This window comes from Podarcis filfolensis (genome assembly GCF_964270895.1).
Source record: "Podarcis filfolensis genome assembly, chromosome: 8".
In the NCBI taxonomy this organism is placed as follows: domain Eukaryota; kingdom Metazoa; phylum Chordata; class Lepidosauria; order Squamata; family Lacertidae; genus Podarcis; species Podarcis filfolensis.
Genome location: NC_139611.1, coordinates 8,564,416 through 8,590,780, shown reverse-complemented (window position 1 = coordinate 8,590,780; position 26,365 = coordinate 8,564,416). Strand labels below are relative to the sequence as shown.

The following is a 26,365-nucleotide window of genomic DNA, read 5'->3' as shown; positions in this document are numbered from 1 at the left end:
AGCGCAAGTTAGGAAGGACATTAATAAACAATATATCCTCTCCTGCCTCCCTGAACATTCCCACAATGCAGAAGTTTATGGATGTCTATCATGTCACCTCTTACTCACTTTCTATCTTAACTAAAAAGCCCCAAATGCTGCAACCCTTCCTCACAGGGCAGTTGTTCCATCTCCTTGATCATTTTGCTTGTCCTCTTCTGAACCTTTTCCTGCTCTACAATATCCCTTTTGCTGTAAGGTGATCAGAACCGTTCACAGTATTCGAACTGAGAGTGCACCACAGATTTGTACAGCAGCGTTACGATACTGGCATTTTCTGTTTTCAGTTTTTCCCCTAATGATCCCTTATATGAGTCTTTGCAAGACAATGACCTTAGCAGGCCACTTGGATGTCCTCATAAGCATCCCAAAAGAACGAGCTGAGTTGCTGCAGCCACAAAGGCGTGATGGTGGCCTCCAGGCTAAGGGGTGGGCTTTCCCTTCACCCCCTCACCCAGCTGCTAGGGAGGAGAACAAGAGCTAGAGCTGGGTGTACGTGAGCTGGAAGCAGACTGGAAGCTGGGCATAAAGACCTACTTGCTCTGTACCAGATCTAAAGCTAATGGAGAAGCAGTACCTGTTGGGTTGGTAATGCTGTGAGCCCCTCCATCCTATGCTGAGGTTGTATATAGGTAAAGGTAAAGGGACCCCTGACCATTAGGTCCAGTCGTGGCCGACTCTGGGGTTGCGGCGCTCATCTCGCTTTATTGGCCGAGGGAGCCGGCGTACAGTTTCTGGGTCATGTGGCCAGCATGACTAAGCCACTTCTGGCAAACCAGAGCAGCACACAGAAACGCCGTTTACCTTCCCGCTGGAGTGGTACCTATTTATATACTTGCACTTTGACATGCTTTCGAACTGCTAGGTTGGCAGATAGTGTGCATGCACATGAAAGCTCATACCAATAACAAGCTTAGTTGGTCTCTAAGGTGCTACCGGAAGGAATTTTTTTATTTTGTTAAGGTCCACTGTAAAGACTTAAAAACATTAGCAATGCATTCAACGATGCAGTTATTTGACAGTGTAAAGGTAAAGGTAAAGGGACCCCTGACCATTAGGTCCAGTCGTGGCCGACTCTGGGGTTGCGGCACTCATCTCACTTTATTGGCCGAGGGAGCCGGCATACAGCTTCCGGGTCATGTGGCCAGCATGACTAAGCCGCTTCTGGCAAACCAGAGCAGTGCACGGAAACACCGTTTACCTTCCCGCCCGAGTGGTACCTATTTATCTACTTGCACTTTGATGTGCTTTCGAACTGCTAGGTTGGCAGGAGCAGGGACCGAGCAACGGGAGCTCACCCTGTCGCTTGGCTTCGAACCGCCAACCTTCTGATCGGCAAGATCTAGGCTCTGTGGTTTAACCCACAGCGCCACCCGTGTCCCTCGAGGTTGTATATAGGTGTCAATAAAACCATATGTCATAAAGACACTGCAGTCTCCACTGACCTTCATTCCAAGGAAACCAAACTTGGGTAAGTGCTGGAATTCCTGGAGTTTCCCCCTGCTTGGAGACTGGGGTGGTGTGTAGCATTATAGAGACCCAAACAGTTCTAGATGAAAGGCAGGTCCAATTAACAACCCTGAAAATGAGATTTCCCCTACTGCCACGCACCAGCCAAATATCCCACAGCCAGCTTTTGCAGCTATTTAAATGAGATGGGGGGGGGGGGAGAGGACGGTTAAAAATGTAAACCAGAGAGAGCCCTCGACTCATACTTTCATAAAAGCAATAAAATGTATGGGGAGATGAGAGTTATAAATCTGAAGAGCAATAACATTCATCCCTCAACAAAAGCAACATGTTTATTTATCACTTTTACTATTTTCCGTAAAATTTACCGCCCACAATCTGCCAGAATGCAGGAGTGATAATTTAAATGGGCTCTGAGCTTGGAATGCGGTGGTGGAAGGAACAAACAGCGTTCAAATATGTCTTCCTTTTGTTTTGCTCGTGTCCAATTCTCAAACAAAAGGGGGTGATTTATCGGAGAGGTAACAAACCGCTTTATTACAAGAGCGCAACAGTGTGCTAGGGGTTGTGGGCTGGGGGGTGGGGAAGGGAAACGCACTCCACCCAGTAATTATGGAAAGCAGTGCGCTAGAGCAAAATGGCATTTGTGTCGCCGAGAATAATCTCCCCAAATGTTTGCAATAATGTAGAACTGGAATGAATCCAGACGTTGCAAAGGAACGGGAGAATGGTGTGCAGTCTTGCAGCAAGGCACCACAACAGACCAGCAACAGAACATTAAATGGGGAGGAGAGGCAGTGCTGAAGCTCTGACTCACTCCAAGGAGGCAATATAAAAAACACAGTGGGTGGGTGGTTGCAGGGGGAGCAATTCAGTAAAAAAGGGCTGGCTGCTATCAGGTTCTCAGGGAACAAAGCCGAGGGGAGTTAAGGAGGGGTCTTTGGAACCAAAACACATCCAAGGGAGACAGAGTAGTTTATTTTCAGAGACGGCAACCTGAAACAATCAGGAGTCGTCACAAATGGTACATGGGAAGTGGCCTTATATGGAGTTGTTGTAAATAAAAAATATGCCCTTTTCCCTTATGGGGTATCCAATAGCCCATATAGAGTCCTTACATAGGTTCCCTATTGGTAGGAGAAAATAACAGAGGCCAACCAGAGAATATTGAGAAGCAAAGCAGCTAGTAAGCTTGATCTTTACTGATCTGTTGCAACAGGGTGCTCCCCTCACACGCAGGAGAGGAGGAGGACCCAGAAAAATGGTGTGCAAAGCCTTATAAAGACTTTTGAAATTCCCCTCCTGTAGATCAAGACCACCCCCAGAAACATCATACATACATCCCAGAAGGGGTGTAACCTAAGACCACCCCTCAGATACATCCCAGAAAAGGCAGTCTGAAACAGAACATTTGCATGTTGTTTTTCTCCCGTCGCAGTTTATCTCCTGTCTGGCAAGTTACTTGATTGGATTTCCTGGGGAGCCTGGCCATTCTTTTGTAGTGGTAAAATACTTATTTCCTGGGCCAGGTCACAGGCTCACACCCTATTCATATCTTAAATGTGTCCTTAAGACAGGATTTGTGAGGAAAGAGACAATGGGGAGACTTTTCCACTTTGACCTTGCAGAGAAAACATTTGGTCAGTTTAGGAATCAAAATGGTTCCAGGTTGGTCTTCCTGTGCTGACCTATGTATGTGCGGTTATGAACATTACCATATATCTAAGACCATAAAACTCCTATTACAGAGTCAAGCGTTGGTCTATCAATCTCAGAATTGTGTAGAGTGATTGGCAGAGTGAGGGCTTCAGGTAAGGTGTCTCTCCCAATCCTACCTGGAGTTGCCTGGAGATTGAACCTAGGAGCTTCTGCATGCAAACCAGGTGCTCTACCAATGAGCTACAGCCTGTTATGGACAGGCTGGATGCAGAGGAATGGTGGGAAGAACCTGCTGGGGAAACCCCAATGGAAGAAGGCTCAGAGAACAGGCACTGGTGGTGGGACTACGGAGAGGGAGAAGAGGGAGAAGACAGTGAGGAGGAGGTGTCAGAAGCTGAGGAGGTAACAGGCCTTAGTGAGCTGGGAGAGTCTGTGTGTGAAAGCCTGGGAATCTGATTCAGAGGCTGAACTGGAGGAATCCCAGCCTGCACAGGAGTCCCCGCCTCCGGGGCCAGCTGAGCCAGGGCAGGGGCTTGAATCTGAAGGGTCCTCACCTGTGCTGGATCCTCAGGAGCAGACACCAGCTGAATCCGCTCCGGCTCTGGAGGTGATGGAGGACCCATTGCCTGCAGGTGCTCCACTCTCAGCCCCGTCAGGGGAAGGTGAGGTTGCCTCTGGGTCCAGTAACCCTCCAGCCTCTCCTGAGCTGCAGAGGCTTAGGGCAGAGAGGCGGAGGGAACTAAGTTCCCGCAGAAGGAGTGCTCACCTCCAGGCCAGGAGAGGCGAGTCACCTGTGGACCGGGGCCACCCTATGCCTCGGGGCAGATAAAAGCCAGCCAGCCCAGTCCCAGGTTGCGGGAGCAACATTGTTGGTAGCCTGTTCCTGCCCTGTCCTGCTTTCTGCCAGAGTTCCTGTCCATGCCTGACTCCCTACCTTGGGCCCAGCTTCAGCCTCAGACCACGCCACACGGTAAGCCCCCATGACCAGCACACTGTGGCAGAGAGAAGTCCAGAATCAGAGGCAAAAGCTAAAGCAAGAAAGTGGGATGAGGGAGACCAAGAAGCAGAGATGAGTCTGGCTGGTGAAGCGTCACGGGTGTCTCGTCCTCCTACTGCGACAAGCTCCCCTCCCCCGCAGTCTCCCAGAACCAGAAGAGGCATGAAAAAGGTGGAGGAGAGATTGGTGATGCTCAGATACAGTCTCCAATTGCTCTGGAGAGGAGGGGATTTAGGCAGCTGTGAGGATGTGGGGACCTTCAGTCTCTGCAACTGCTTCATGGTGGCCAAGACCTGCCTGACATGAGCTGCTGTTCTCATTAGGCGTAACACTCCTGTGCCAATCGTGTTTTGGCTAGCAAAGAGTTAACTCCAAGTTGCAGGGTGTGATTTACTGCTGGCTCGTCGCGGACACAGCCTTCCTCCTATGTGACTTTGCCAGATGGATAGCGTGGAGCTCATATTGTCAACCAACACAGCGAAGCTGCCAAGAAAATCTGCACAAATCCCATCGAACACATTCAGGCTCCCTAGCCTATCTCCTCCCACTCTGACCATAGATATGGCAGAGAACTTTGATTTGGTTCTCATCTGAATGCAAAACTACCTGAATTGCCTTCCCCAAAACAATACCCTGCTGTCATTCGAAATCTGCACTTTTTTGAATTTTGTGGTGCTGTTTAACCATAGAATGTGCACAGAAAATTGTCTATTGCGAGAAAATCTGCCTAGAAATGCATATATTGGTGAAAAACAAGCATCGTATTATGGGAAATGGCTAGCAAACTTATTTATGTTACACAAAATTGCATATAGAAATGGATGTTCCCCATGAAGACAGATTGACTGTTCAAACGCTCTGAAAATTGTAGCTCTGTGGGGAGAATTGAGGTCTCCTAACAGCTCTTAGCACTCATAACAAACTACACTCCCCAGAATTATTTGGGGATGAAGAGCCATGACAGCTTGAAGTGACATTCCGGTGCTTTTAATGTATGGTGTTAATGTGGCCTAAGATGCCGGTGAATTTCTGTGAGGTCTTTTAAGAAAACAGATGTGGAAATATGGTGAAATACAGAACGGAAACCCCAATGGACAGATGCATCCATCCCGATCTTGTCCTTTTTTATGCCAAACAGCTGGACAGGAAGAGTTTATATGTTTCCTTTTTGCATTTGAAAGCTCTCCAGATACCATCAATTGGGACTGATGAGCTCCTGTTCTTGGGCTTCTATGAAAAAGAGGCAGCTTTACGTGCCTCTAGATGCTTGTTTTTGAAGAACAATGGTTTCAACCAAGTTATCTTTGCGATTGTAAGATTATAACTCGGAAAGCCGTGCTTGTAATTATGCCAGGAATATGCAGGAGCCAGATTTCTTGAGAAGGAGAGGCACAGGAAGGCTTTGTAACATTTAAGACAAGAACGTTCTATTTTTCTTCGTCAAGATGAGCATTGTGTTGATAACCTGTAAAGTTAATTGATTGGATAACGACAACAATAAAATATCCCATTTATATTAATGTCCTGTGATTTCCTGCCATTAAGCAAAGAATCTCATTTAAGTTTTAAAGAAACATTTCTGGTTTGTGAGTTTGGGGAGCACACCTGTATAATGCAAACAAATATTTACTACACACACACACACACACACACACACACACACAATAATTGGACACACACCAGTGGGCCTCAGATTCCACATCCACTGATACACCAGATTCCCAATAGGTTCCATGGAAACCATCAAAATGGAATAGGGGAGTTCAGCTCAGAGTGAAGTAAACGGGGGACAAGAGACAGCAGGGAACATGTGTGACTCCATCTGCCTTTCCCTGCAAATGGTATAAACTTATCTGTGACCTTGAAACACCTTTTTTTTTTGGTTCGGAGATCAGCCAGGATAGCATCTATCAGCTTATTGGCCTCTTCAGCCACATTGCAGCCGTGTGAAAAGGGGACTTAATCCACACCCCCACACCCAGTTCTTTCAATGCACATTTGTGTGGAACCACCCTTCCTTACAGCATGCTATTGCGATAGGGTAGAGACAGGGTTGCTAGAAATTTGCGCTGAAAATGCTAAGCTCCCTGGGTGGCTTTCAGAGAGGTTGGTACATGTACCTGTTCTGGAAAAGCAAAGAACGAGTCTTGTGGCACCTTAAAGACTTGCATATTTCTTAAAAGTCTTCATCAGATACATCTGGCCAAAGCAGACTCGCTTGGCCATGAAAGCGGTTTCCATAACCAGTGTGAGAGCCAGACTAGGAAAGTTTTCAGCCATTATTATTATTATTATTATTATTATTATTATTATTGATTTAATAGATTTATTGCATTAGCCGTGTGGCCATAGCATGATATACATAGAAATAACAACATAAAATGGGGGTGGGGAGGTAAAGGTAGATATCGTCCTGGGCAAATACTTAAAGGGAGGGAAAAAAGAAAAAGAAAAAAAAAGAAGAAATAGCAGAAGCAACAGTGGATTTAAAACATCGAGTGACCGAATAGTACAAAAACAAAAAGACAAAAAACTGCTGAGACTGGAGGAGGATCGTTGAAGGGGTCCTTCAGCTCCTCAGATTTGTCCTAGCTCCATTGTCCTTGTACAATAAAGCTACTTGGAACTTCGTTCGATTGTGCAGCGTATCGACTGCAGCTGTGGTGTTAAAAAAGGAGTTAGTGCCGCTTTCCTCTTCATCACACTGAGCAGGAAGTTAGCTGTCATCTCGGTAATCCAACAATCAGAGTCCTGCAAAAAAAGGGACACTATCCAGGGCTGGATTGGGAGATGAAGCTTGTTCATGAGAGGAGTTAAAAACCGAGATCTTTCATCTGACCAGTTAGGACAGAAGAGCATTACGTGTTCCATAGTCTCCAGAGCCGTGTCATTACAGGTGCATGTTCTGTTTGCGATGGGGACTCTGGAATAACGACCCGACAGAACTGCTGTAGGAAAACATTATTATTATTATTATTATACCACCCTATACCCAGAGGTCTCAGGGCGGTTCACAGAACAAAATCAAAATATAAAACCACAAAATATATAATCAAAATAAAAACAACAACCCAATAATGTCCACTTCCCAAAAAACAACACCACCACACCACATTTTAAAAGGGCATAGGATGTCAATCAAATCAACCAAAGGCTTGGTTAAAAAGGAATGTTTTTGCCTGGCACCTAAAGGTTAAGAACTTAATTCGTTCCAGAGGTCTGTTCTTAACCTGAAACTGTTCTTAACCTGAAGCACCACTTTAGCTAATGGGGCCTCCCACTGCCACTGCACTGCGGCCACACAATTTCTGTTCTCATCCTGAAGCAAAGTTCTTAACCCGAGGTACTGTTTCTGGGTTAGTGGAGTCTGTAACCTGAAGCGTCTGTAACCTGAAGCGTCTGTAACCGGAGGTACCACTGTATGATGAGGGCGCCAGGTGTACTTCCCTGGGGAGAGCCACTGCAACTCATGGAATGGCCAATGTTGCTCCTGCCGACGATCTTGATGACTGAGCTGGGATAGCAGGGGGGCCCCTGGACCTAAGTTGTTGGGGTCTTGTAGTAGATAGGCAACCAATGCAGGTGCTTCAACGATGGCGTCACATGTTCTTAGCTAGGTGTCCCAACCTGCAATCTGGCCACTGCTTTCTGCACCACCTGGAGCCCTAACCAGGTCCCAGGCCAGCCCCACAAAGAACACGTTGCAGTAATCAAGCCTTGTGGTTACCAGTGCCTGGACCACAGTGGTCAGGCCATCCCTGTCCAGGAAGAGTTGTAGCTGGAGAACCAGACAAAGCTGGCCAAAGGCACTCCGAACCACAGAGGAAACATGCACCTCTAGTGGCAAAGATATACATGACTATGCTCTCGTTCCTACTTGCATGGTGTAGAGGCACTCCCACCAACATTTCTCCAGGGAAAATAGGGATGTCCTAGTCAACAACAACAACAATAATAATAATAATAATAATAATAATAATAATAATAATAATTAATAGCCCTCCATACCCTCCAATGAAAATAGGGACGTCTTACCATACCCTTGCCAACAAAGGTCCGTATAGTTAAAGCTATGGTTTTCCCAGTAGTGATGTATGGAAGTGAGAGCTGGACCATAAAGAAGGCTGATCGCCGAAGAATGGATGCTTTTGAATTATGGTGCTGGAGGAGACTCTTGAGAGTCCCATGGACTGCAAGAAGATCAAACCGATCCATTCTGAAGGAAATCAGCCCTGAGTGCTCACTGGAAGGACAGATCCTGAAGCTGAGGCTCCAAGACTTTGGCCACCTCATGAGAAGAGAAGACTCCCTGGAAAAGACCCTGATGTTGGGAAAGATGGAGGGCACAAGGAGAAGGGTACGACAGAGGACAAGATGGTTGGACAGTGTTCTCGAAGCTACCAGCATGAGTTTGAATAAACTGCGGGAGGCAGTGGAAGACAGGAGTGCCTGGCGTGCTCTGGTCCATGGGGTCACAAAGAGTCGGACATGACTAAATGACTAAACAACAACAACCATACCCTCCAACATTTCTCCAATCAAAATAGGGACGTCCTAAGAAAAAAGTGGGACATTCCAGGATCAAATCAGAAACCGGGACGGCTTCTGTAAATCCGGGACTATCCCTGGAATATAGGGGAACTTGGAGGGTGCTGTGTAGGGGGAATGCTTCACGCCCCCCCCCCCCGGCACTTGGGCTACATAATTCCACAGGGCGCACTTTTTAACATCAGCATGAGCAAACATCTGACGTTATGGGGCACTTCACAAAAGACACCCAAGAACACAGTAGAAATATTAAGAAAACGTTTGTTTAATGAGCGGCATTTGACCTGAGGATTGTTCAGAGAGAGTCCGGCAGCTTTGGGGCTACCCCACGAATGAAGGGGGAAAGGTAGAAATCATATCATTTTCACTACAACTATTTGGTCTCCAAAAAACAAAGAAAACCCATAAATAATCTTGCTTCACAAAGGCTCAAAGCACACAAAAAAACCACCCCCACACTCCCCTGCCCCCCGCAATAACTTTGCTGTTGCTCCTTATCAAATACATTCCAGGAGCACAGGAGCTCTGTTGGAGCCTTTTGGTCAAACATCAAAACAATAAAAGAAAAGCAAGAGGAAATAAGAAGCCAATGTAGACAGCAGCATCGACACACCCCAGCAGCAGCAGCAGCAGCAGCCCCAAGCAGTGCAAACGGTCTGTGAGTCCCCCTCCCCGCCCCCCACGAAGGTGCATAAAAAAATAGAGTTCTCTTGCAACATCCGCCATTGCAGCAGAAATATCTTTGCTGTCCTTGAACATGGAGAGAGAATTGTGCAGCCAAGACTTCGGATCTAAGTTAACTGGAGATAGAAAAGAATCTGGGTTCGACATATGGCTTTTGCGTCTACATGTGGGCAGGAGGCGTCAAGCTGGGAAGTGGGGCATGTTTGTCCTGCGCCTCATCTCAATCTGAGATGCACTGGATTGTGGACAGAGCTTTTCCATTCCTGGCTGCTTCCTTCCCCCCTGACCCTGCAAATACAGTTTGCTTCACTGTTATGTAGTGAGTTGAATAGGATCCAGAATGCAGCAGTCTGACTGGTCCTAGAACAATAGGATTCAGAATGCAGCAGTCTGATTGGTCCTAGAACAATAGGGTCCAGAATGCAGCAGTCTGATTGGTCCTAGAAAAATAGGATTCAGAATGCAGCAGTCTGATTGGTCCTAGAACAATAGGATTCAGAATGCAGCAGTCTGATTGGTCCTAGAACAATAGGATTCAGAATGCAGCAGTCTAATTGGTCCTAGAACAATAGGATTCAGAATGCAGCAGTCTGATTGGTCCTAGAACAATAGGGTCCAGAATGCAGCAGTCTAATTGGTCCTAGAACAATAGGGTCCAGAATGCAGCAGTCTGATTGGTCCTAGAACAACAGGATTCAGAATGCAGCAGTCTGATTGGTCCTAGAACAATAGGATTCAGAATGCAGCAGTCTGATTGGTCCTAGAACAATAGGATTCAGAATGCAGCAGTCTGATTGGTCCTAGAAAAATAGGGTCCAGAATGCAGCAGTCTAATTGGTCCTAGAACAATAGGATTCAGAATGCAGCAGTCTAATTGGTCCTAGAACAATAGGATTCAGAATGCGGCAGTCTAATTGGTCCTAGAACAATAGGGTCCAGAATGCAGCAGTCTGATTGGTCCTAGAACAATAGGATTCAGAATGCAGCAGTCTGATTAGTCCACAGGAGCCACCCAATCCAGCTCCTGGTGGAAGTGAATCTGCAACCTGATTGGCCTACAGGTGAATCCCGGAATTAGCCAATCACGTGGGGCCCATTGTGTAAATAATGTATATAAAGCAGACATTCTGGGGGAACTTCCATTCCTTCTCACCACTATGAGCTGAATAAAGAGCATGAAATCCACTCTCGACTCTGAGTATATTTCATTCACCTTGACCTCCTTGCGAAAAAAGAATTGCAAAAGCTTGTCGTTTTTGAGATGCTCTGTAGAGACTGAGAAATGACAGTGAGGGAACAGCCACAACCTTGGGATTTTCTATCAGCTGGAGGCCATTTTCTCTTCTAGGTCTCTGCAAACCTCATCCTTTTGGGTCTTTTTTTAACCTCCTGGCTCCTAAGAGGCCCTCATTCCAGGTTGGAGCACTGTGGCGTTTTGCCCTGTGCATGCACACCTAGGAGGTATGAAAGCAAGGAGCAATAGACGCTGATAATTTAGATCAGTTTCATAGGTCATTGTAGTGAGCTTTTGCCACTGCAACTGGCCAAGTGGAAGGGAGATTCAAAATATAAATATAAAATTCCATGTTTGTCAGGTGAGAAAAGGGTTAGGATACATAGAGTTCCCTGCAAATTCCTAGAGGGCACTCTGTGAGGTCACATCTGTTTGCCCAGGTGAGAAGGGTAACAATAGGAAGATAATCTTCATCATTTCCTCACACCTGAGGAACAGTCACTCTCTTGTCATGCAGCCGTAGGGAGAAAGTGATCTGAACCAGTGTTTCCCAAACTTGGGTCTCCAGCAGTTTTTGAACTACAGTTCCCATCATCCCTGACCACTGGTCTTGCTAGCTAGGAATGATGGGAGTTGTAGTCCAAAAACAGCTGGAGACCCAAGTTTGGGGAACACTGATCTAAACCACGTACTTTGTAATCTAGAAGCATATTTTGCCTGATTTACTTATTTCTCTGTTATTTTCTGCTTGAATCGAGTCTGCAACTTTATGTAAGTAAACAATATTTTTATATCTTTACATTACAGACTTCCATGTTGTTATTTTTTTTAGAGGGATAAATAAAGGGGAAGATCCAGTCTGCCACAGGCATCCTGGATAATTCTAGAACGTTACACAGCTTTTCCTTAAGTTGCTGTGTTAATGCTGTGAAACTAGACCCCGATCTTACTAAAGTGAATAGGAGGGAAGATAATTAATAAATAATAATATAATAATAATTTATTAATTATAGCCCATCCATCTGGCTGGGTTTCCTGTCCCAGCTTCTAAATCCATCCCAGAATACATGAATTCCATGTGTTAGGGATGAGGCTGTTGTAACCCTCCAGATTTTGTAGGATTACATGTCTCCTCAGCCCCAGCCAGCATGGCCAATGGCCAGGGAGGATGAGAGCTGCGTCCACCAACATCTGGAGGGGTCACAGGTTCCACACACCTGCCACACACCAAACATCATCAAGGACAGCTCTGGACATGGAGGCCTGTGAACTAAGCCTTGATGCCCCCCAAGTGAATGTGATAAAAGGCCCATTCTGACATGCAGAACTGCAGGTCTGGCCCAGGTAGTTAAGTGGGACTGGAATGAGGAGATCCCCTATTCCCCACACAGATCTACACTTCCCAGAGTGGTTTAACAATGTGTCCCTCTTCCCAGGGAACTCTGGGAATGTGGGAAAGGGCCCTAGCTCACTGTTAGAGCATCGGCCATGCGCACAGAAGGTCCCGGGTTCAACCAAACAAAGAATCTGACTTTGTGTAACTGTACACTGTAATGAGGAGGTAGAATGCTCAGTGTGGATGATACCACTTTTTGGGATGCTCCCCTACAAGCAGAAAATGAAGTCCGCAACAGGAGGAGAATGGCGACCTTGTATCCCTGAACTACCAACCACCAACAAATCAGGAACTTGTGTGTTGTATTCCCGCCCCACTGGAAGGGAATTAAAAAATGGCACCCTCCAGCTGAAAGTGGTACATCCCACTCAACCACCTCAGGTCTGCAACCGTACTGTACTGTATGAGTAGACCAGGTGTTTGTGTGCAGATACGTGAACCAGGCTCAGTTGTACAGAGCAGAGGAACCCAGGATGTGCGTACAAGTGCCAGCCAGGTCCGAATGAAAGACCTGAATCTTGAGGAGTGTCAGGGCAGCCAAACGGACCACGGGTTCTTGACCAGGAACAGAACACTGCCTGGCTCGGATAAGGCCCCAGCGACGCCCAAAAGATCTGGGTACTGCAACCATCTGGAACAGAGCTGAGGTGATTCGTATTATGAAGTGGGGCAGGGGAGACAACACTCTTCCAAACAGCAGCAGCAAAGATCTATCTTCATTTTGCAAACCTCCCCCAACTGTATGTTAATGTTGGTCCCTAGTGAACGTAGATCTGTGTGGGCGGGCTTGCCAAGGCATCTTCTACTGGCAATGGTGGATGTTGACTGCTTTTTGCTCATGCAAGGGGATTCGTTAACAGCGAGCAGCAGAAGTCCAAAAAAGGGCCACCCACTGGGTGGAAATAGTGACTCGCCAGGTGAAACCAAGCCGCACCTGCCTGGGCAGATCCCGTTCCTCCCAGCTGAAAGATGTCCCTACCCAACATGACCATCATCTTGGGTAATAGTCCTCTGGTACCCCCGTGAGGTTTCTGAGTTTCAGGGCCGTGTCCACTGTTTTGATGTAGCCGTTGATCAGTTTCCTCATCTCAAGGGTATAGGGGTCGTATTCCAACTTCCTGAGCCCAGATCGCTTGAAGTTCCCATCCTTCTGGCCTTCCACGCACAGAAGACGGTCCTCGAGGACTGCGATGCCCAAGAGGCTGACCATCCTCTTGAGCTGAATGAAGAGGTCTTGTTTCAGGTCCTCAAAGTGCACCACCAGGACACTTTTGCCGTATTTGAGCCAGTCAAGGGTGTGCGTCGCCCACCAAGGGGCATAGTTCTTGACGAATTCTGGCCATTCTGGAAGAAGAGAGGGGGGCATCCTGTTAATTGGCATCTGGGCACAGGGTGGGATTCTGAGCACATTTGGTGCCAAGTGCAATGGGACCCACAACAGACACATGTTAGAAACAGCTTGCCCTTTGTCCATGATGGTAGAAATGAGGTAGTTGTATCAATTAAGTGTTTTAAATTTGTTGTTAGCTGCCGTGAGCCCGGTTTTCTGAACCGGGAAGGGTGGGGTATAAATAAAAAAATTATTATTTATTATTAGTCTCTGAACAGACCTGGATCAGCTCAGCTTCAAAAAGGTATGAGTGGGAGGCTGGCCAGAGATATTTTGCTTCCTGAGACTCAAGACAAGATTTTTTTAAATTGCTTTTTTCCATCCCTGCCACGCCCCCCCATAAAAATTATATTACAAGGGGAAAAACCCAAAAGGAACAAAACAATCAAATCATCCATGAAAACAGTTTAAAACAGCTGCACATAGAGCAGAAATTTAAGGTTAGAAAAATGGAGAGAGCTGCAATAAACAGATTCATTTGTCCCTGGTTAAAACACAAACCTGAATGAATTCCTGCCCCATGTCTACACCCGTGCTACGGGTTTGGAGGAAACAGAGATAAGAGGATAAAGGGACGCAGGTGGCACTGTGGTCTAAACCACAGAGCCTAGGACTTGCCGATCAGAAGGTCGGCGGTTCGAATCCCTGCAACGGGGTGAGCTCCCGTTGCTCGGTCCCTGCTCCTGCCAACCTAGCAGTTTGAAAGCACGTCAAAGTGCAAGTAGATAAATAGGTACCGCTCCGGTGGGAAGGTAAATGGCGTTTCCATGCGCTGCTGTGGTTCGCCAGAAGCGGCTTAGTCATGCTGGCCACATGACCCGGAAGCTGTACGCCGGCTCCCTCGGCTAATAAAGCGAGATGAGCGCCGCAACTCCAGAGTCGGTCGTGACTAGACCTAATGGTCAGGGGTCCCTTTACCTTTACCTTTATACTTGAACAAATAAGAAGGCAACAAGATACAGATTTGTGTGTGTGTGTCCCAGGGTCTGGGGCAAACCTACAGGAGATTGGTGGAACATAATCTGGGGTAGGAAGCTGGATAAAGGAGCCCAACGATGAAAAGGAAGCCTGAATTCTTGTAGAGATGTTCTGAAGTAGGACTATATTGGAGCTCTGAGGTTCCTCAAGTGTGGATAAGCAGAGTGAAGATGACAGCCACCTTGAGCTGCTTAGGGGAAATAATATTGAGGTTGAATCCTGACAAGACAGAAGTACTGTTTTTGGGGGACAGGAGGCGGGCAGGTGTGGAGGATTCCCTGGTCCTGAATGGGGTAACTGTGCCCCTGAAGGACCAGGTGCGCAGCCTGGGAGTCATTTTGGACTCACAGCTGTCCATGGAGGCACAGGTCAAATCTGTGTCCAGGGCAGCTGTTTACCAGCTCCATCTGGTACGTAGGCTGAGACCCTATCTGCCTGCGGACTGTCTCGCCAGAGTGGTGCATGCTCTGGTTATCTCCCGCTTGGACTACTGCAATGCACTCTACGTGGGGCTACCTTTGAAGGTGACTCGGAAACTACAACTAATCCAGAATGCGGCAGCTAGACTGGTGACTGGGGGCGGCCGCCGAGACCATATAACACCGGTCTTGAAAGACCTACATTGGCTCCCAGTACGTTTCCGAGCACAATTCAAAGTGTTGGTGCTGACCTTTAAAGCCCTAAACGGCCTCGGTCCAGTATACCTGAAGGAGCGTCTCCACCCCCATCATTCTGCCCGGACGCTGAGGTCCAGCGCCGAGGGCCTTCTGGCGGTTCCCTCATTGCGAGAAGCAAAGCTACAGGGAACCAGGCAGAGGGCCTTCTCGGTAGTGGCGCCCGCCCTGTGGAACGCCCTTCTAGCAGATGTCAAAGCGATAAACAACTACCTGACATTCAGAAGACATCTTAAGGCAGCCCTGTTCAGGGAAGTTTTTAACGTGTGATATTTTATTGTATTTTTGGTTTTTATGGAAGCCGCCCAGAGTGGCTGGGGAGGCCCAGCCAGATGGGCGGGGTATTATTATTAATAATAATAATAATAATAATAATAATAATAATAATTAATAACAACCAGTCTGGTTGGCTGGAATCATTCATGTTGTGATTCCTGCATTGCAGAACTCAAAGACCATTGGGATCCATTCCAACTCTTCCATTCTTTGATTCTGTGTACCTGGGAACCTGTTTATAAGGGTTGCTCCAACCTCACTACCAGGGCAGCAACCCAGAGAAGAACGAGTTATTGGCTCCAGGCAAATCAGCTCCTGACGTGGGTCCAATATAGTCAATGCTCGTTTGGGGGGAAAGGGGCTGATTGAGAGGGTCATCTCATCATGTCTACCTTACCCCTGTTGCCATAAATGCATCATTCCCTAAGAAAAAAACCTTTCCTGGCTAGGCTCTTTTTGTTGATGATTGATACGATCTCATTAGCAAGCTGCTCCGTTAGCCACCAGCTCCTGGGCTCAGTTAAACATGCTCCCTTGCTTTAGAAAAGAAGGAGAGGAGATCTTTCAATTACCCCTGAGGTTTCCTGCTAATTGATCCTCACATTAAAATCGGGTGATAAAATGGATAATGAACCAGATATAATCTGCCAGAATTCCGTTTGCAATTGTAACAGGTCCGATGCCTCATTTGCGGTGCAGAAAAAGTTTGGACCCTTGAACTTTTCGTCTTCGCCTCCTTGAGGAAAAGACAACCTTGTCCACCCTCCCCACATCCCTTATTAATCCTCTTGAACTGTGTTTTATCCCCCACCTCTGAATTATTAAATGGACTCTCTGTTCCATTGAACAGAAGCGGGACAATTCACCTTGCATAATCATATCACATAAAACTTTGCTTTGGAACCGATCCAAGGGATATCATAAAATTAATGCCATGGAACAAAAACACAGAACTTTTTTTTTTTTTTTAATAAAGTAAAAATCACATAGACTTTAGCTTGGGGAAGCCAGGAGGAAAAGTGTAATCAGAAGGAAGGGAGCAGGGTAGCCTGGCACTAAGGTGGGCATCAAAGATCTGCCCATCTGACCACATGGTAGTACAACTGACAGCTGCAGCAACCTAGCAAGAAGCTGACTAGGTGCATTTTTAAAGCCTGGAGTTGCCAGTGCAACCAGTCTGGTTTTATTTCTTTTGGCTGAACTTGTGCAGTTCTGCAGGGCAATCTATTTAAATTCCCTTGCAAGGGTGAAGACATGGGGCAGGAATTCATTCAGTTTGTGTCTTAACCAGGGACAGTTGGATCCGTCCATTGCAGCCCTCTCCATTTTTCTTTTAGTCTTAAATTTCAGGTCTCCACATTTCTGCAACATTCTTCCACTAAAACAAAAACCCTAAGCCTAAGGCTATATCATGGATAGTTGAAACTTTGGCAATGCATTCAACGATGCAGTTATTTGACAGTGTAAAGGTAAAGGTAAAGGGACCCCTGACCATTAGGTCCAGTCGTGGCCGACTCTGGAGTTGCGGCGCTCATCTCACTTTATTGGCCGAGGGAGCCGGCATACAGCTTCCGGGTCATGTGGCCAGCATGACTAAGCCGCTTCTGGCAAACCAGAGCAGTGCACGGAAACACTGTTTACCTTCCCGCCCGAGTGATACCTATTTATCTACTTGCACTTTGATGTGCTTTCGAACTGCTAGGTTGGCAGGAGCAGGGACCGAGCAACGGGAGCTCACCCCGTCGCGGGGATTCAAACCACCGACCTTCTGATCGGCAAGTCCTAGGCTCTGTGGTTTAACCCACAGCACCACCCACATCCCTATGCCTGCCATAGTGCTTTACATATGTGGTGTGAATATGGCCAGACTATGTGCTTGTGTGCTTTTGAGAGTTTTGTCACGCCGCCTTGTGAGGACACTGTGCCCTAAAAGGTAGATTAAAAAATAATCTTTTAATAAGCAGATAGAAGCCGATGGGGTGGATCCCCGTATTTACCTTTCCCTTTCCAGTGGGCGTGAGCAGCAAACCCAATGTGGCCTCCATATTTCCGGTTGAATTCAGCCATAAGTGCTTTGTAGGGGTTGCGGATCAGCAAGATGGCTGCATCAAACGCCTCGATTTCCTTCTGCCCGCTCTCGTGAGTTTTGATGCAGATCGTCCTCCCACTTCGCCAGTGGTCCCGTTCACCTTTGAACCCTGTTGTGGGGAAAATATGGGAAGATGGAGTAAAGCTAAAGAGAAGAAAAGAATGAAGACCCAACAAACAGCTTACCCTCTAAATCATGGGTAGGCAAACTAAGGCCTGGGGGCTAGATCTGGCCCAATCACTCCTGGCTTGGCCCATGACTTTGCAGGTGAGTCTGCAACAAATTGCTGCAGTTTTTCCTTAACCCCCCTAAGCTATTTAAAGGGGCATCGTTGTGAACCTATTGAGCCCAGGGTCTAAAGCATGGGTAGGCAAACTAAGGCCCGTGGGCCGGATGCAGCCCAATCGCCTTCTCAATCTGGCCCACGGACAGTCAGCATGTTTTTACATGAGTCGAATGTGTCCTTTTATTTAAAATGCATCTCTGGGTTATTTGTGGGGCCTGCCTGGTGTTTTTACACGAGTAGAATGTGTGCTTTTATTTGAAATGCATCTCTGGGTTATTTGTGGGGCATAGGAATTCGTTCATCCCCACCCTCAAAAAAATATAATATGGCCTCCCACAAGGTCTGAGGGACAGTGGACCGGCCACCTGCTGAAAATGTTTGCTGACCCCTGCTCTAAATGTCCGTAAAGCCCACACATTCCCTAATTCTCAGCACTGTTGTCTCTGCTATCTCCGACCAGCTGATTTTCCTGCGTTCTCCTTGACATCTTTGTGGCTCCTTACAAACACAAATCCTTTTCTCCCTTACCACCGCCCAACAGGGCCAAACGCAGTGAGGGTCAAAGAGATTTGTTTCAATTGTGTCTTCCTGGCTAAGACATTTCAATGGGCCTCATAACTCAGAAAACGGTGGTTTGTGTGCATGTGTGTGTGTGAGAGAGAGGCAGAGAGATAGAGAGAGGAGCTCTGGCGAGAATTCTTAAAGTGAGGGAAAACATTTGAAAAGCCAACCAGCCAACATCCATAACCATCCTGCCCATTATTGTCAAATGGCCTTTGTCTCTCTCCACAGACTGGTTCATCTTGGGGCTTTATAGCCGTTTGTTCATTAAAGAAAGAAGAGAAACTGGGGTGTGTGGGTGTGTGAGGGGGAACCCAATGCCACAGTAGCTGAACAGAAGGTGATGGCCTCATGACACATTCCAGAGAAACAGAGGAATGGTCTGTTGGGGATGTTTAGTCTGGAGAATAGGGGACTAAAAGGTGACATGAGATCCATCATCTGGTACTTTGGGGCTTAGGTGAATCATAGAACTATGGAGTTGGAATAATAATAATAATAATAGGGACGCGGGTGGTGCTGTGGGTAAAACCTCAGCGCCTAGGACTTGCCAATCACATGGTCGGCGGTTCGAATCCCCGCGGCGGGGTGAGCTCCCGTTGTTCGGTCCCAGCTCCTGCCCACCTAGCAGTTCGAAAGCACCCTTAAGTGCAAGTAGATAAATAGGTACCGCTTTATAGCGGGAAGGTAAACGGCATTTCCGTGTGCTGCTCTGCTGCCGGTTCGCCGGAGCAGCGTCGTCACGCTAGCCACGTGACCCAGAAGTGTCTGTGGACAGCACTGGCTCCCAGCCTCTAGAGTGAGATGAGTGCACAACCCTAGAGTCTGTCAAGACTGGCCCGTACGGGCAGGGGTACCTTTACCTTTACCTTTTAAGCATTAGATAATCCCAGGGCTAGCTGGATGAATTGGTCCTACTTGGGCCAGCGAGGAGGCCAGGGGAGAATTAGCTGTGGGGTCTCAGAGCAGGTAATCTTCATAAAAGGGGAGGGGGAGGGAAGAGAAGGGAAATAAAAGATCAGGCTGAATTCAAATTAAAGGCCAGGCGGAATAGCTCTGTCTTACAGGCCCGGTGGAAGGAGGTTAAATCCTGAAGGGCCCTAGTCTCATGGGACAGAGCATTCCACCAGGTCGGAGCCATCACTGAAAAGGCCCTGGCCCTGGTGGAGGATAGTCTGACTTCCTTAGGGCCCAGGACCTCTAAACTATGGTTATTCATGGACCTTAAGGTCCTTTGCGGGGCATACCAGGAGAGGCGGTCCCGTAGATATGAGGGCCCTAAGCCACAAAGGGCTTTAAAGGTCAAGACCAGCACCTTGAACATGACCCTATACGCCACCGGAAGGGATCCCAAGGACCATCTAGTCCAACCCCCCGCGGTGCAGGAATCACAACTAAAGAATCGCTAACAGGTGGCCATCCAACCTCTGCTTTGAAAGCTCCGGTGAAAGAGAGTCCACCCCCCTCTGAAGTAATTCATTCCATTGTCGAACAACTCTTACAAAGTTCTTCCTAACATTTTAGTTGTCATCTCATTTCTGGTCATTTGAACCCATTGGTTTGGGTCCCACCCTCTGGAGCAGCCAAAAACAAACTTGCTCCATCTTCCTTGGGACAGCCCTTCAGATATGCCTACAAAGATAGCTATCGTGTCACCTCTCAGGCTGCTCTTTTCCAGACTAAACACCCCCAACTCCTTCTGTCATTCCTCATAAGGCTTGGTCCTTCCCTTTGCTGGGGCAACACCTCTGCTTCTCTGGAGCTTTCCATGGTCCTGAAGGCTCCACCTCTGGACACCTGGAATGTTCTGCATCCTGCCTCCTGCATTGACCTGCTTCCTTGCAAGGGTCCAGCTTCTTTACAAGTGACATTTAAGGCGAACAAAGCCCTGGGTGAGCATCCCCTCAAGTGAGGGGTGGACAGAACACCCTTTGCAATCCCTCCATCAGTTGGCCCAGTAACCAGTTTCCTTTGTGGCAGACAGTGGGCATCTGTCAGCACAATTTCATCTGAAAACCATCTGTTTGGCTCTCAGTCAACACAGTCAACGACTGACAAAGCTCAGCGATGTTGGGAGGGAGGACAGATTGGGACACTAACCCATGCTAGCTACTATTTCTAGCCAACGGGGAGAGATCAGATGGCAGGAGATACAAGATATTAATTACATACATGTAATTTGCTTCTTCCAATTAGAACATGCACAAAAGAGTTTCATGGCAGCTACTTTGCTCATTGCTCGGATATGCTTTGACCCAGCGAGGTAAGCGGAGACTGGCTCCGAACAAACAACCGCAAGCTACCATCTCTGATATCTGGCCAGCAGAAGCAAACAGTCATAATGATTGGCCACCACAATTATCATGTGGCAATGAGTTCCATAGGTTTAATCTCATGTCAAGTGATGTTACTGTAGTGCTCACAAACAAATATAATAGCTGTACATTCTAATTCTAAATAAATAACTGTAAATCTTTGCTGTTGTCGTCGTCACATAGGCTGCAAACTATGCAATCAGCCCAAATTAAGGAACATAATAGGACTTACTTCTGAGTGGGCATACATAGGATTGGGTTGCATATATGCCAGGTATTAATTTCAGTGCTTCATTACGAGTCATCATTACTGCTATCACATAGCATGACAATGACTTTTATTACCACCGGGAATAAGTAACTCTTGGGTTTTATAATACCAGCTGGCAGTGAGCTGCATGGGGCACGTAATGCAAGACTGATGGTTAACAAATAAGAACATAAGAAGAGCTGTGCTGGATCAGGTCAGCGGTCCATCTAGGTCAACATCCAATTCTCACAGTGAAGAAGAAGAAGAGTTTGGATTTGATATCCCGCTTTATCACTACCCTAAGGAGTCTCAAAGTGGCTAACATTCTCCTCTCCCTTCCTCTCCCACAACAAACACTCCGTGAGGTGAGTGAGGCTGAGAGACTTCAGAGAAGTCTGCATGTGTGCAGAGCAGCTGCATGTGGAGGAGCGGGGATGCGAACCCGGTTCACCAGATAACGAGTCCACCGCTCTTAACCACTACACCACACTGGCCATCCAGATGCCTGTGGGGAAAACAGCAAGCGAGACCCAAGCACAAAAGCCCACTCTTCTCCTGTGGTTTTCAGCCACTGGACAGTCTCTGACAGTGGAGGCGGAGCATAGCCATCATGACAGAGCATAGCCTCTGACTTTGCAGGTACATGTCATAGACACATAGGATTATTGGCTCCCAGTACATTTCCAAGCTCAATTCAAAGTGTCGGTGCTGACCTTTAAAGCCCAAAATGGCCTTGGCCCAGTATACCTGAAGGAGCGTCTCCACCCCCATCATCCATCCCGGACACTGAGGTCCAGCTCCGAGGGCCTTCTGGTGGTTTCCTCCCTGCGAGAAGTGAGGTTGCAGAGAACCGGGCAGAGGGCCTTCTCGGTAGTGGCACACGCCCTATGGAACGCCCTCCCGTCAGATGTCAAGGAAATAAACAACTATCTCACTTTTAGATGACATCTGAAGGCAACCATGTATCAGGAAATTTTTAATGTCTACGGTTTTATTTTATTTTATTTGTAAGATGCCCAGAGTGGCTAGGGAAACCCAGCCAGATGGGCAGGGTATTATTATTATTATTATTATTATTATTATTATTATTATTATTGAGTTGGAAGGTACCCCAAGGTTCAATTTCCTGTAATGCAGCAATCACAACTAAAAAATCCCTGGCAAATAGCCATCCAACTTCAAAATCTCCAAGAAATGAGAGTCCACCATCTTTTGAGGGAGTCTGTTCCGCTGTCAAACAGCTGTTCTTCCTGATGTTTAGTTGAAATCTCTTTTCTTATCATTTGAATCCATTGGTTCATGTCCCACCCTCTGGGGCAGGAGAAAACAAGCTTGCTCTGTCTTCTATGTGACTGCCCTTCAGATATTTGAAGATGGCTCTCATATCTCCTCGCAGTCTCCTCTTTTCCAGGCTAAACATCTCCCACTCCCTCGACCATTCCTCATATGGCTTGGTTTCCAGGTGCTTCACCATCTTGGTTGCCCTCCTCTGTACACATTCCAGCTGGTCCTCCTTAAACTGGGGTGACCAGAACTGCAAACCGGGCTCTAGGTGTGGTCTGCCTGAGACAGAATAGAATGGTAACCTTCCCTGTTACAGTGAGGAATTTCCTTTGCCAACCTTTCATTCACGTGGGCTGCCTTGTCCCTGTCCCTTAAACCACCTTAGGGGGAGAAGTAAAGGATGAGCCAGTTGCCCATGAAATATTAACTCCGTAAATAATTTCCCATAGGAATGGAAAGATAGATGGCCTCTGAATCAGTGAGGGCAAGGAGAAACATGATGATCCAACCCAAAGCAAACAATCACACATGACAGAGAAATGTGCTGCATTATTCCAAAAAGCTTTGAGCTGCAGTATTTGCTCTGGAGAAAGCCCCGTTTGTAATAGATTTCTTTCTTGCCCAAACAAGCAGAGTATCTGTGTGTAAGGGAGATTTACTGTACTGCTGTGCCAGGGAGTCTTCTCAAACAGTAGGAAGACTTGGGGTGAAATGACCAGCTTTGTCATAGGATTATGACTGAGCTGGAGGAATCTTAAGAAAACCCAACTCATCTCTCTCTCTCTCTCTCTCTCCACTCACAACTGAAGCCGAAAGCTGTCACCTGATCCTTCTCTCCCGAGATGCTCTCCAGCCATTGGTGCTGCTGCTATGATGTCATGGAACACCCAATACAGCTTTGAAGCTCACTGAGTGAGTTTGGTCTGTTCAGCTAACCTACCTCTTAGGGTGGTTATGAAGATAAAATAGAGAGGGGGAGAACTATGAATCTGCTTAAAACATTTTTGTTCAAACAGGCCCACCCAGATATGTAAAAAGTTGGTGTGTGTTTTAATCGGGTTTTGGGTTATCACTGGTTTTGATTATTATTTGTATGTTTTAAAAAGCTGTTATTAATTATTTTCCTGATAATTTTATTGCTTTACCTTTTTTGCAAACCACTTTGAGGCTTTGTTCTTTTTAACCGTCCAAAGGAAGATTTTACAGCCTGGACCCAAAGACCGCATGAACCTTTTTGTAAAGAAACCAAGTACTTTTCTTTTTAAGTCATTTTGAACCTTTTTTTTTCCATTTTCATTTTACTGCCAATATATGGAGACTTGTACGCTGGATCTTCTGGAAACCAAGTAACACACCTGGAAACACAGATGCTAAGCACCTGTGATTTATTCTAGCCTAAGTATTTTGATGTGGAATGTTTGTTTTAAGGTGGATGAGGGCAGATGCAAACCTAACCAAGTTTTACAATGCTTCGAGTGATCAGCATTGTGCTTAACTCTGCTACTGGAGAGCAGGGATCTCTCTTCCAAACCTCTCCCTCCAACATTATGTGCATTAGAAGTATTATAAATCTGACTGGGAAATTGATGTTGCTTCTCCCCACCCCCCACCCCAGACATTTAAAATGCAGTCCTGACAGAAACATACCGGGGGAGCGAGAGGTTAAACTGACTGCTCCCCACTCCCCAAAACATTTGGCCTCTTTCACACCAGGATCTGAGGATATTATTACTTCTCTTTTTCCCCCCATGTAAATTTTTATTGTTTTCCTTACATATTCTTTTCCAACAAACCATATTAATGCCATACATTCCCTTTGACTCTGCTGAGTCACGACTCCCCTACCTCCCTGCAATTGGTATATTTAACCCCTTTCTATCACGCACATCATTCTCACAATAGTACTATTATACATCGAAGGTATTATGTCAATCCTGCTAATGTCTTGACCTCTTTACAATTCTCCTTTAAATATTCAATAAATTTACTCCAATTATTTTGGTATCTTTGGTCTTCCTGGTCCCGGATCCTCCCTGACAATTTGGCAAGTTCTGCGTATTCTGTCAACTTCACCTGCCACTCCTGGATGGTTGGTATGTCTTGTGTTTTCCATCTTTGGGCCAGGAGGGTTCTTGCGGCGGCCGTGGCATACATGAACAGATTTTGGTCTCCCATTTTGGTGTTTTTTTTTTTGTTTTTTTAAAGATATTTATTGAGATTTTACAAAAACATAAGTTTACAAAATAGAAAAAAGTCACATAGAAAGAAAAAAAATACAAAAAAGAAGACATAGAAAAATACATAAAAAAGAAAAAAGAAGAATAAAAATACAAAAAACAAAAAACAAATAGATAACAAAGAATTAAAAACAAATCCGTTTTTAGTAACTTTAAACTCATTAGCTTGTTTCCTTGACCTCCTTTTTGTATTCCCATTTAAATAATCAAATCAGCAAATCCTTACCCTCTTTCGTTTATCTTAACTCTATATCTTAACATATTATAACTCTATATTTTCATCCATTTATCAATTCATTTTTGCATATTCTTATTAACTTTGTTGCTAATGCCACTTATTTTCAATCCAACATCATTTTAACATTCATTAATTTTACAGTGTTTCTGAAGATAGTCTTTAAATTTCTTCCAGTCTTCTTCCACCAACTCTTCTCCCAGGTCTCGGATTCTGCCAGTCATTTCCGCCAATTCCATATAATCCATCACCTTCATCTGCCACTCTTCCAGGGTGGGTAACTCTTGTGTCTTCCAATACTTTGCAATAAGTATTCTTGCTGCTGTTGTTGCATACATAAAGAAAGTTCTATCCTTCTTTGGCACCAGTTGGCTGACTATGCCCAGGAGAAAGGCCTCTGGTTTCTTCAGGAAGGTATATTTAAATACCTTTTTCATTTCATTATAGATCATCTCCCAGAAAGCCTTAATCTTTGGGCACGTCCACCAAAGAATGTACCTTCATTTTCTTTGCATTTCCAACATTTATTATCGGGCAAATGATAGATTTTTGCAAGCTTGACTAGTGTCATGTACCACCTGTATATCATTTTCATAATATTCTCTCTTAAGGCATTACATGCCGTAAATTTCATACTGGTGGTCCACAACTGTTCCCAGTCAGCAAACATAATGTTGTGACCAATATCTTGTGCCCATTTGATCATAGCAGATTTAACCGTTTCATCCTGCGTATTCCATTTTAACAGCAAGTTATACATTCTTGAAAGTATCTTAGTTTTGGGATCTAACAGTTCTGTTTCCAATTTTGATTTTTCCACCTGGAAGCCAATTTTTTATCCAAATTATAGGCCTCTCTTATTTGATAATAATGAAGCCAGTCTCGCACTTTATCTTTTAATTTCTCAAAACTCTGCAATTTCAATTTATCTCCTTCTTGTTCCAATATTTCCCAATATTTCGGCCATTTGGCCTCCATATTGAGCTTTTTCTGAGCCTTCGCTTCCATTGGTGACAACCACCTTGGGGTTTTATTTTCCAGTAAATCTTTGTATCTTATCCAGACACTGAACAATGCTTTCCTGACAATATGGTTTTTAAATGCTTTATGTGCTTTAACCTTGTCGTACCACAAATATGCATGCCATCCAAAAACGTTGTTAAAACCTTCTAGGTCCAAAATGTCTGTGTTCTCAAGAAGCAGCCAGTCTTTCAACCAGCAGAATGCTGCTGATTCATAGTAAAGTTTAAGGTCTGGCAGGGCAAATCCACCTCTTTCCTTTGCATCAGTTAATATTTTAAATTTTATTCTAGGCTTCTTGCCCTGCCAGACAAATCTGGAAATGTCTCTCTGCCACTTCTTGAAACAGTCCATCTTGTCCAATTGGTCTCCCATTTTGATTTCCATTCCTATTAAACCTAAAAGACACGCTTCCGGAGATATTCTTACTTCTCAATTTGCGCGTCTCTGTTTAAGGCCGTTAATCCTGCCCCCTGCTCTTCCTAGCTGGTTTTATGGTCACAGACAAGCTGCATGTAGCTGGCCCTGACTGTGTCAGTAAGCCGAGTCTCTGCACATTCCTCGTCTCTCTGGGAGATTATCGGAGATTGATTGATGTAATGGGGCTTTTCTTTGGTATTCTGAGTTGGCCTTGAGGATTTTCCCCCCTGGTTCCCCAGGAAGACTCCTCTTGTTAACTGATCTGCCTTTGTATACCGTGGATATTTTAAAGCTCTGACGATGCAGAACTTCCAAGGGAGTAT

General features: G+C 45.9%; 2 protein-coding genes across 3 annotated transcripts in view; both read right to left on the bottom strand.

Moving 5' to 3' along the window:
• Positions 1 to 26,365, bottom strand: part of LOC310769870 (uncharacterized protein) — a 177,017-nt gene that overhangs the window by 101,471 nt on the left and 49,181 nt on the right. The window lies entirely within an intron of this gene.
• The window catches only part of WSCD2 (WSC domain containing 2), an 80,442-nt gene continuing 65,633 nt past the window's right edge, over positions 11,557 to 26,365 (bottom strand). Inside the window, exons 8-10 of one of the 2 annotated variants that reach the window (XR_014551810.1) lie at positions 17,343 to 17,543; positions 12,723 to 13,371; positions 11,557 to 12,343 (exon numbers count right to left, since the gene is read on the bottom strand). Coding sequence is in view for 1 of the 2 variants with exons in the window: in XM_083629470.1 (XP_083485596.1) it covers positions 13,019 to 13,371; positions 17,343 to 17,543 (554 nt within the window). In the remaining variant the exon portion in view is untranslated. Of the gene's footprint in view, positions 13,372 to 17,342; positions 17,544 to 26,365 lie in introns of both variants that reach the window. The other variant, XM_083629470.1, reaches the window with a different exon arrangement.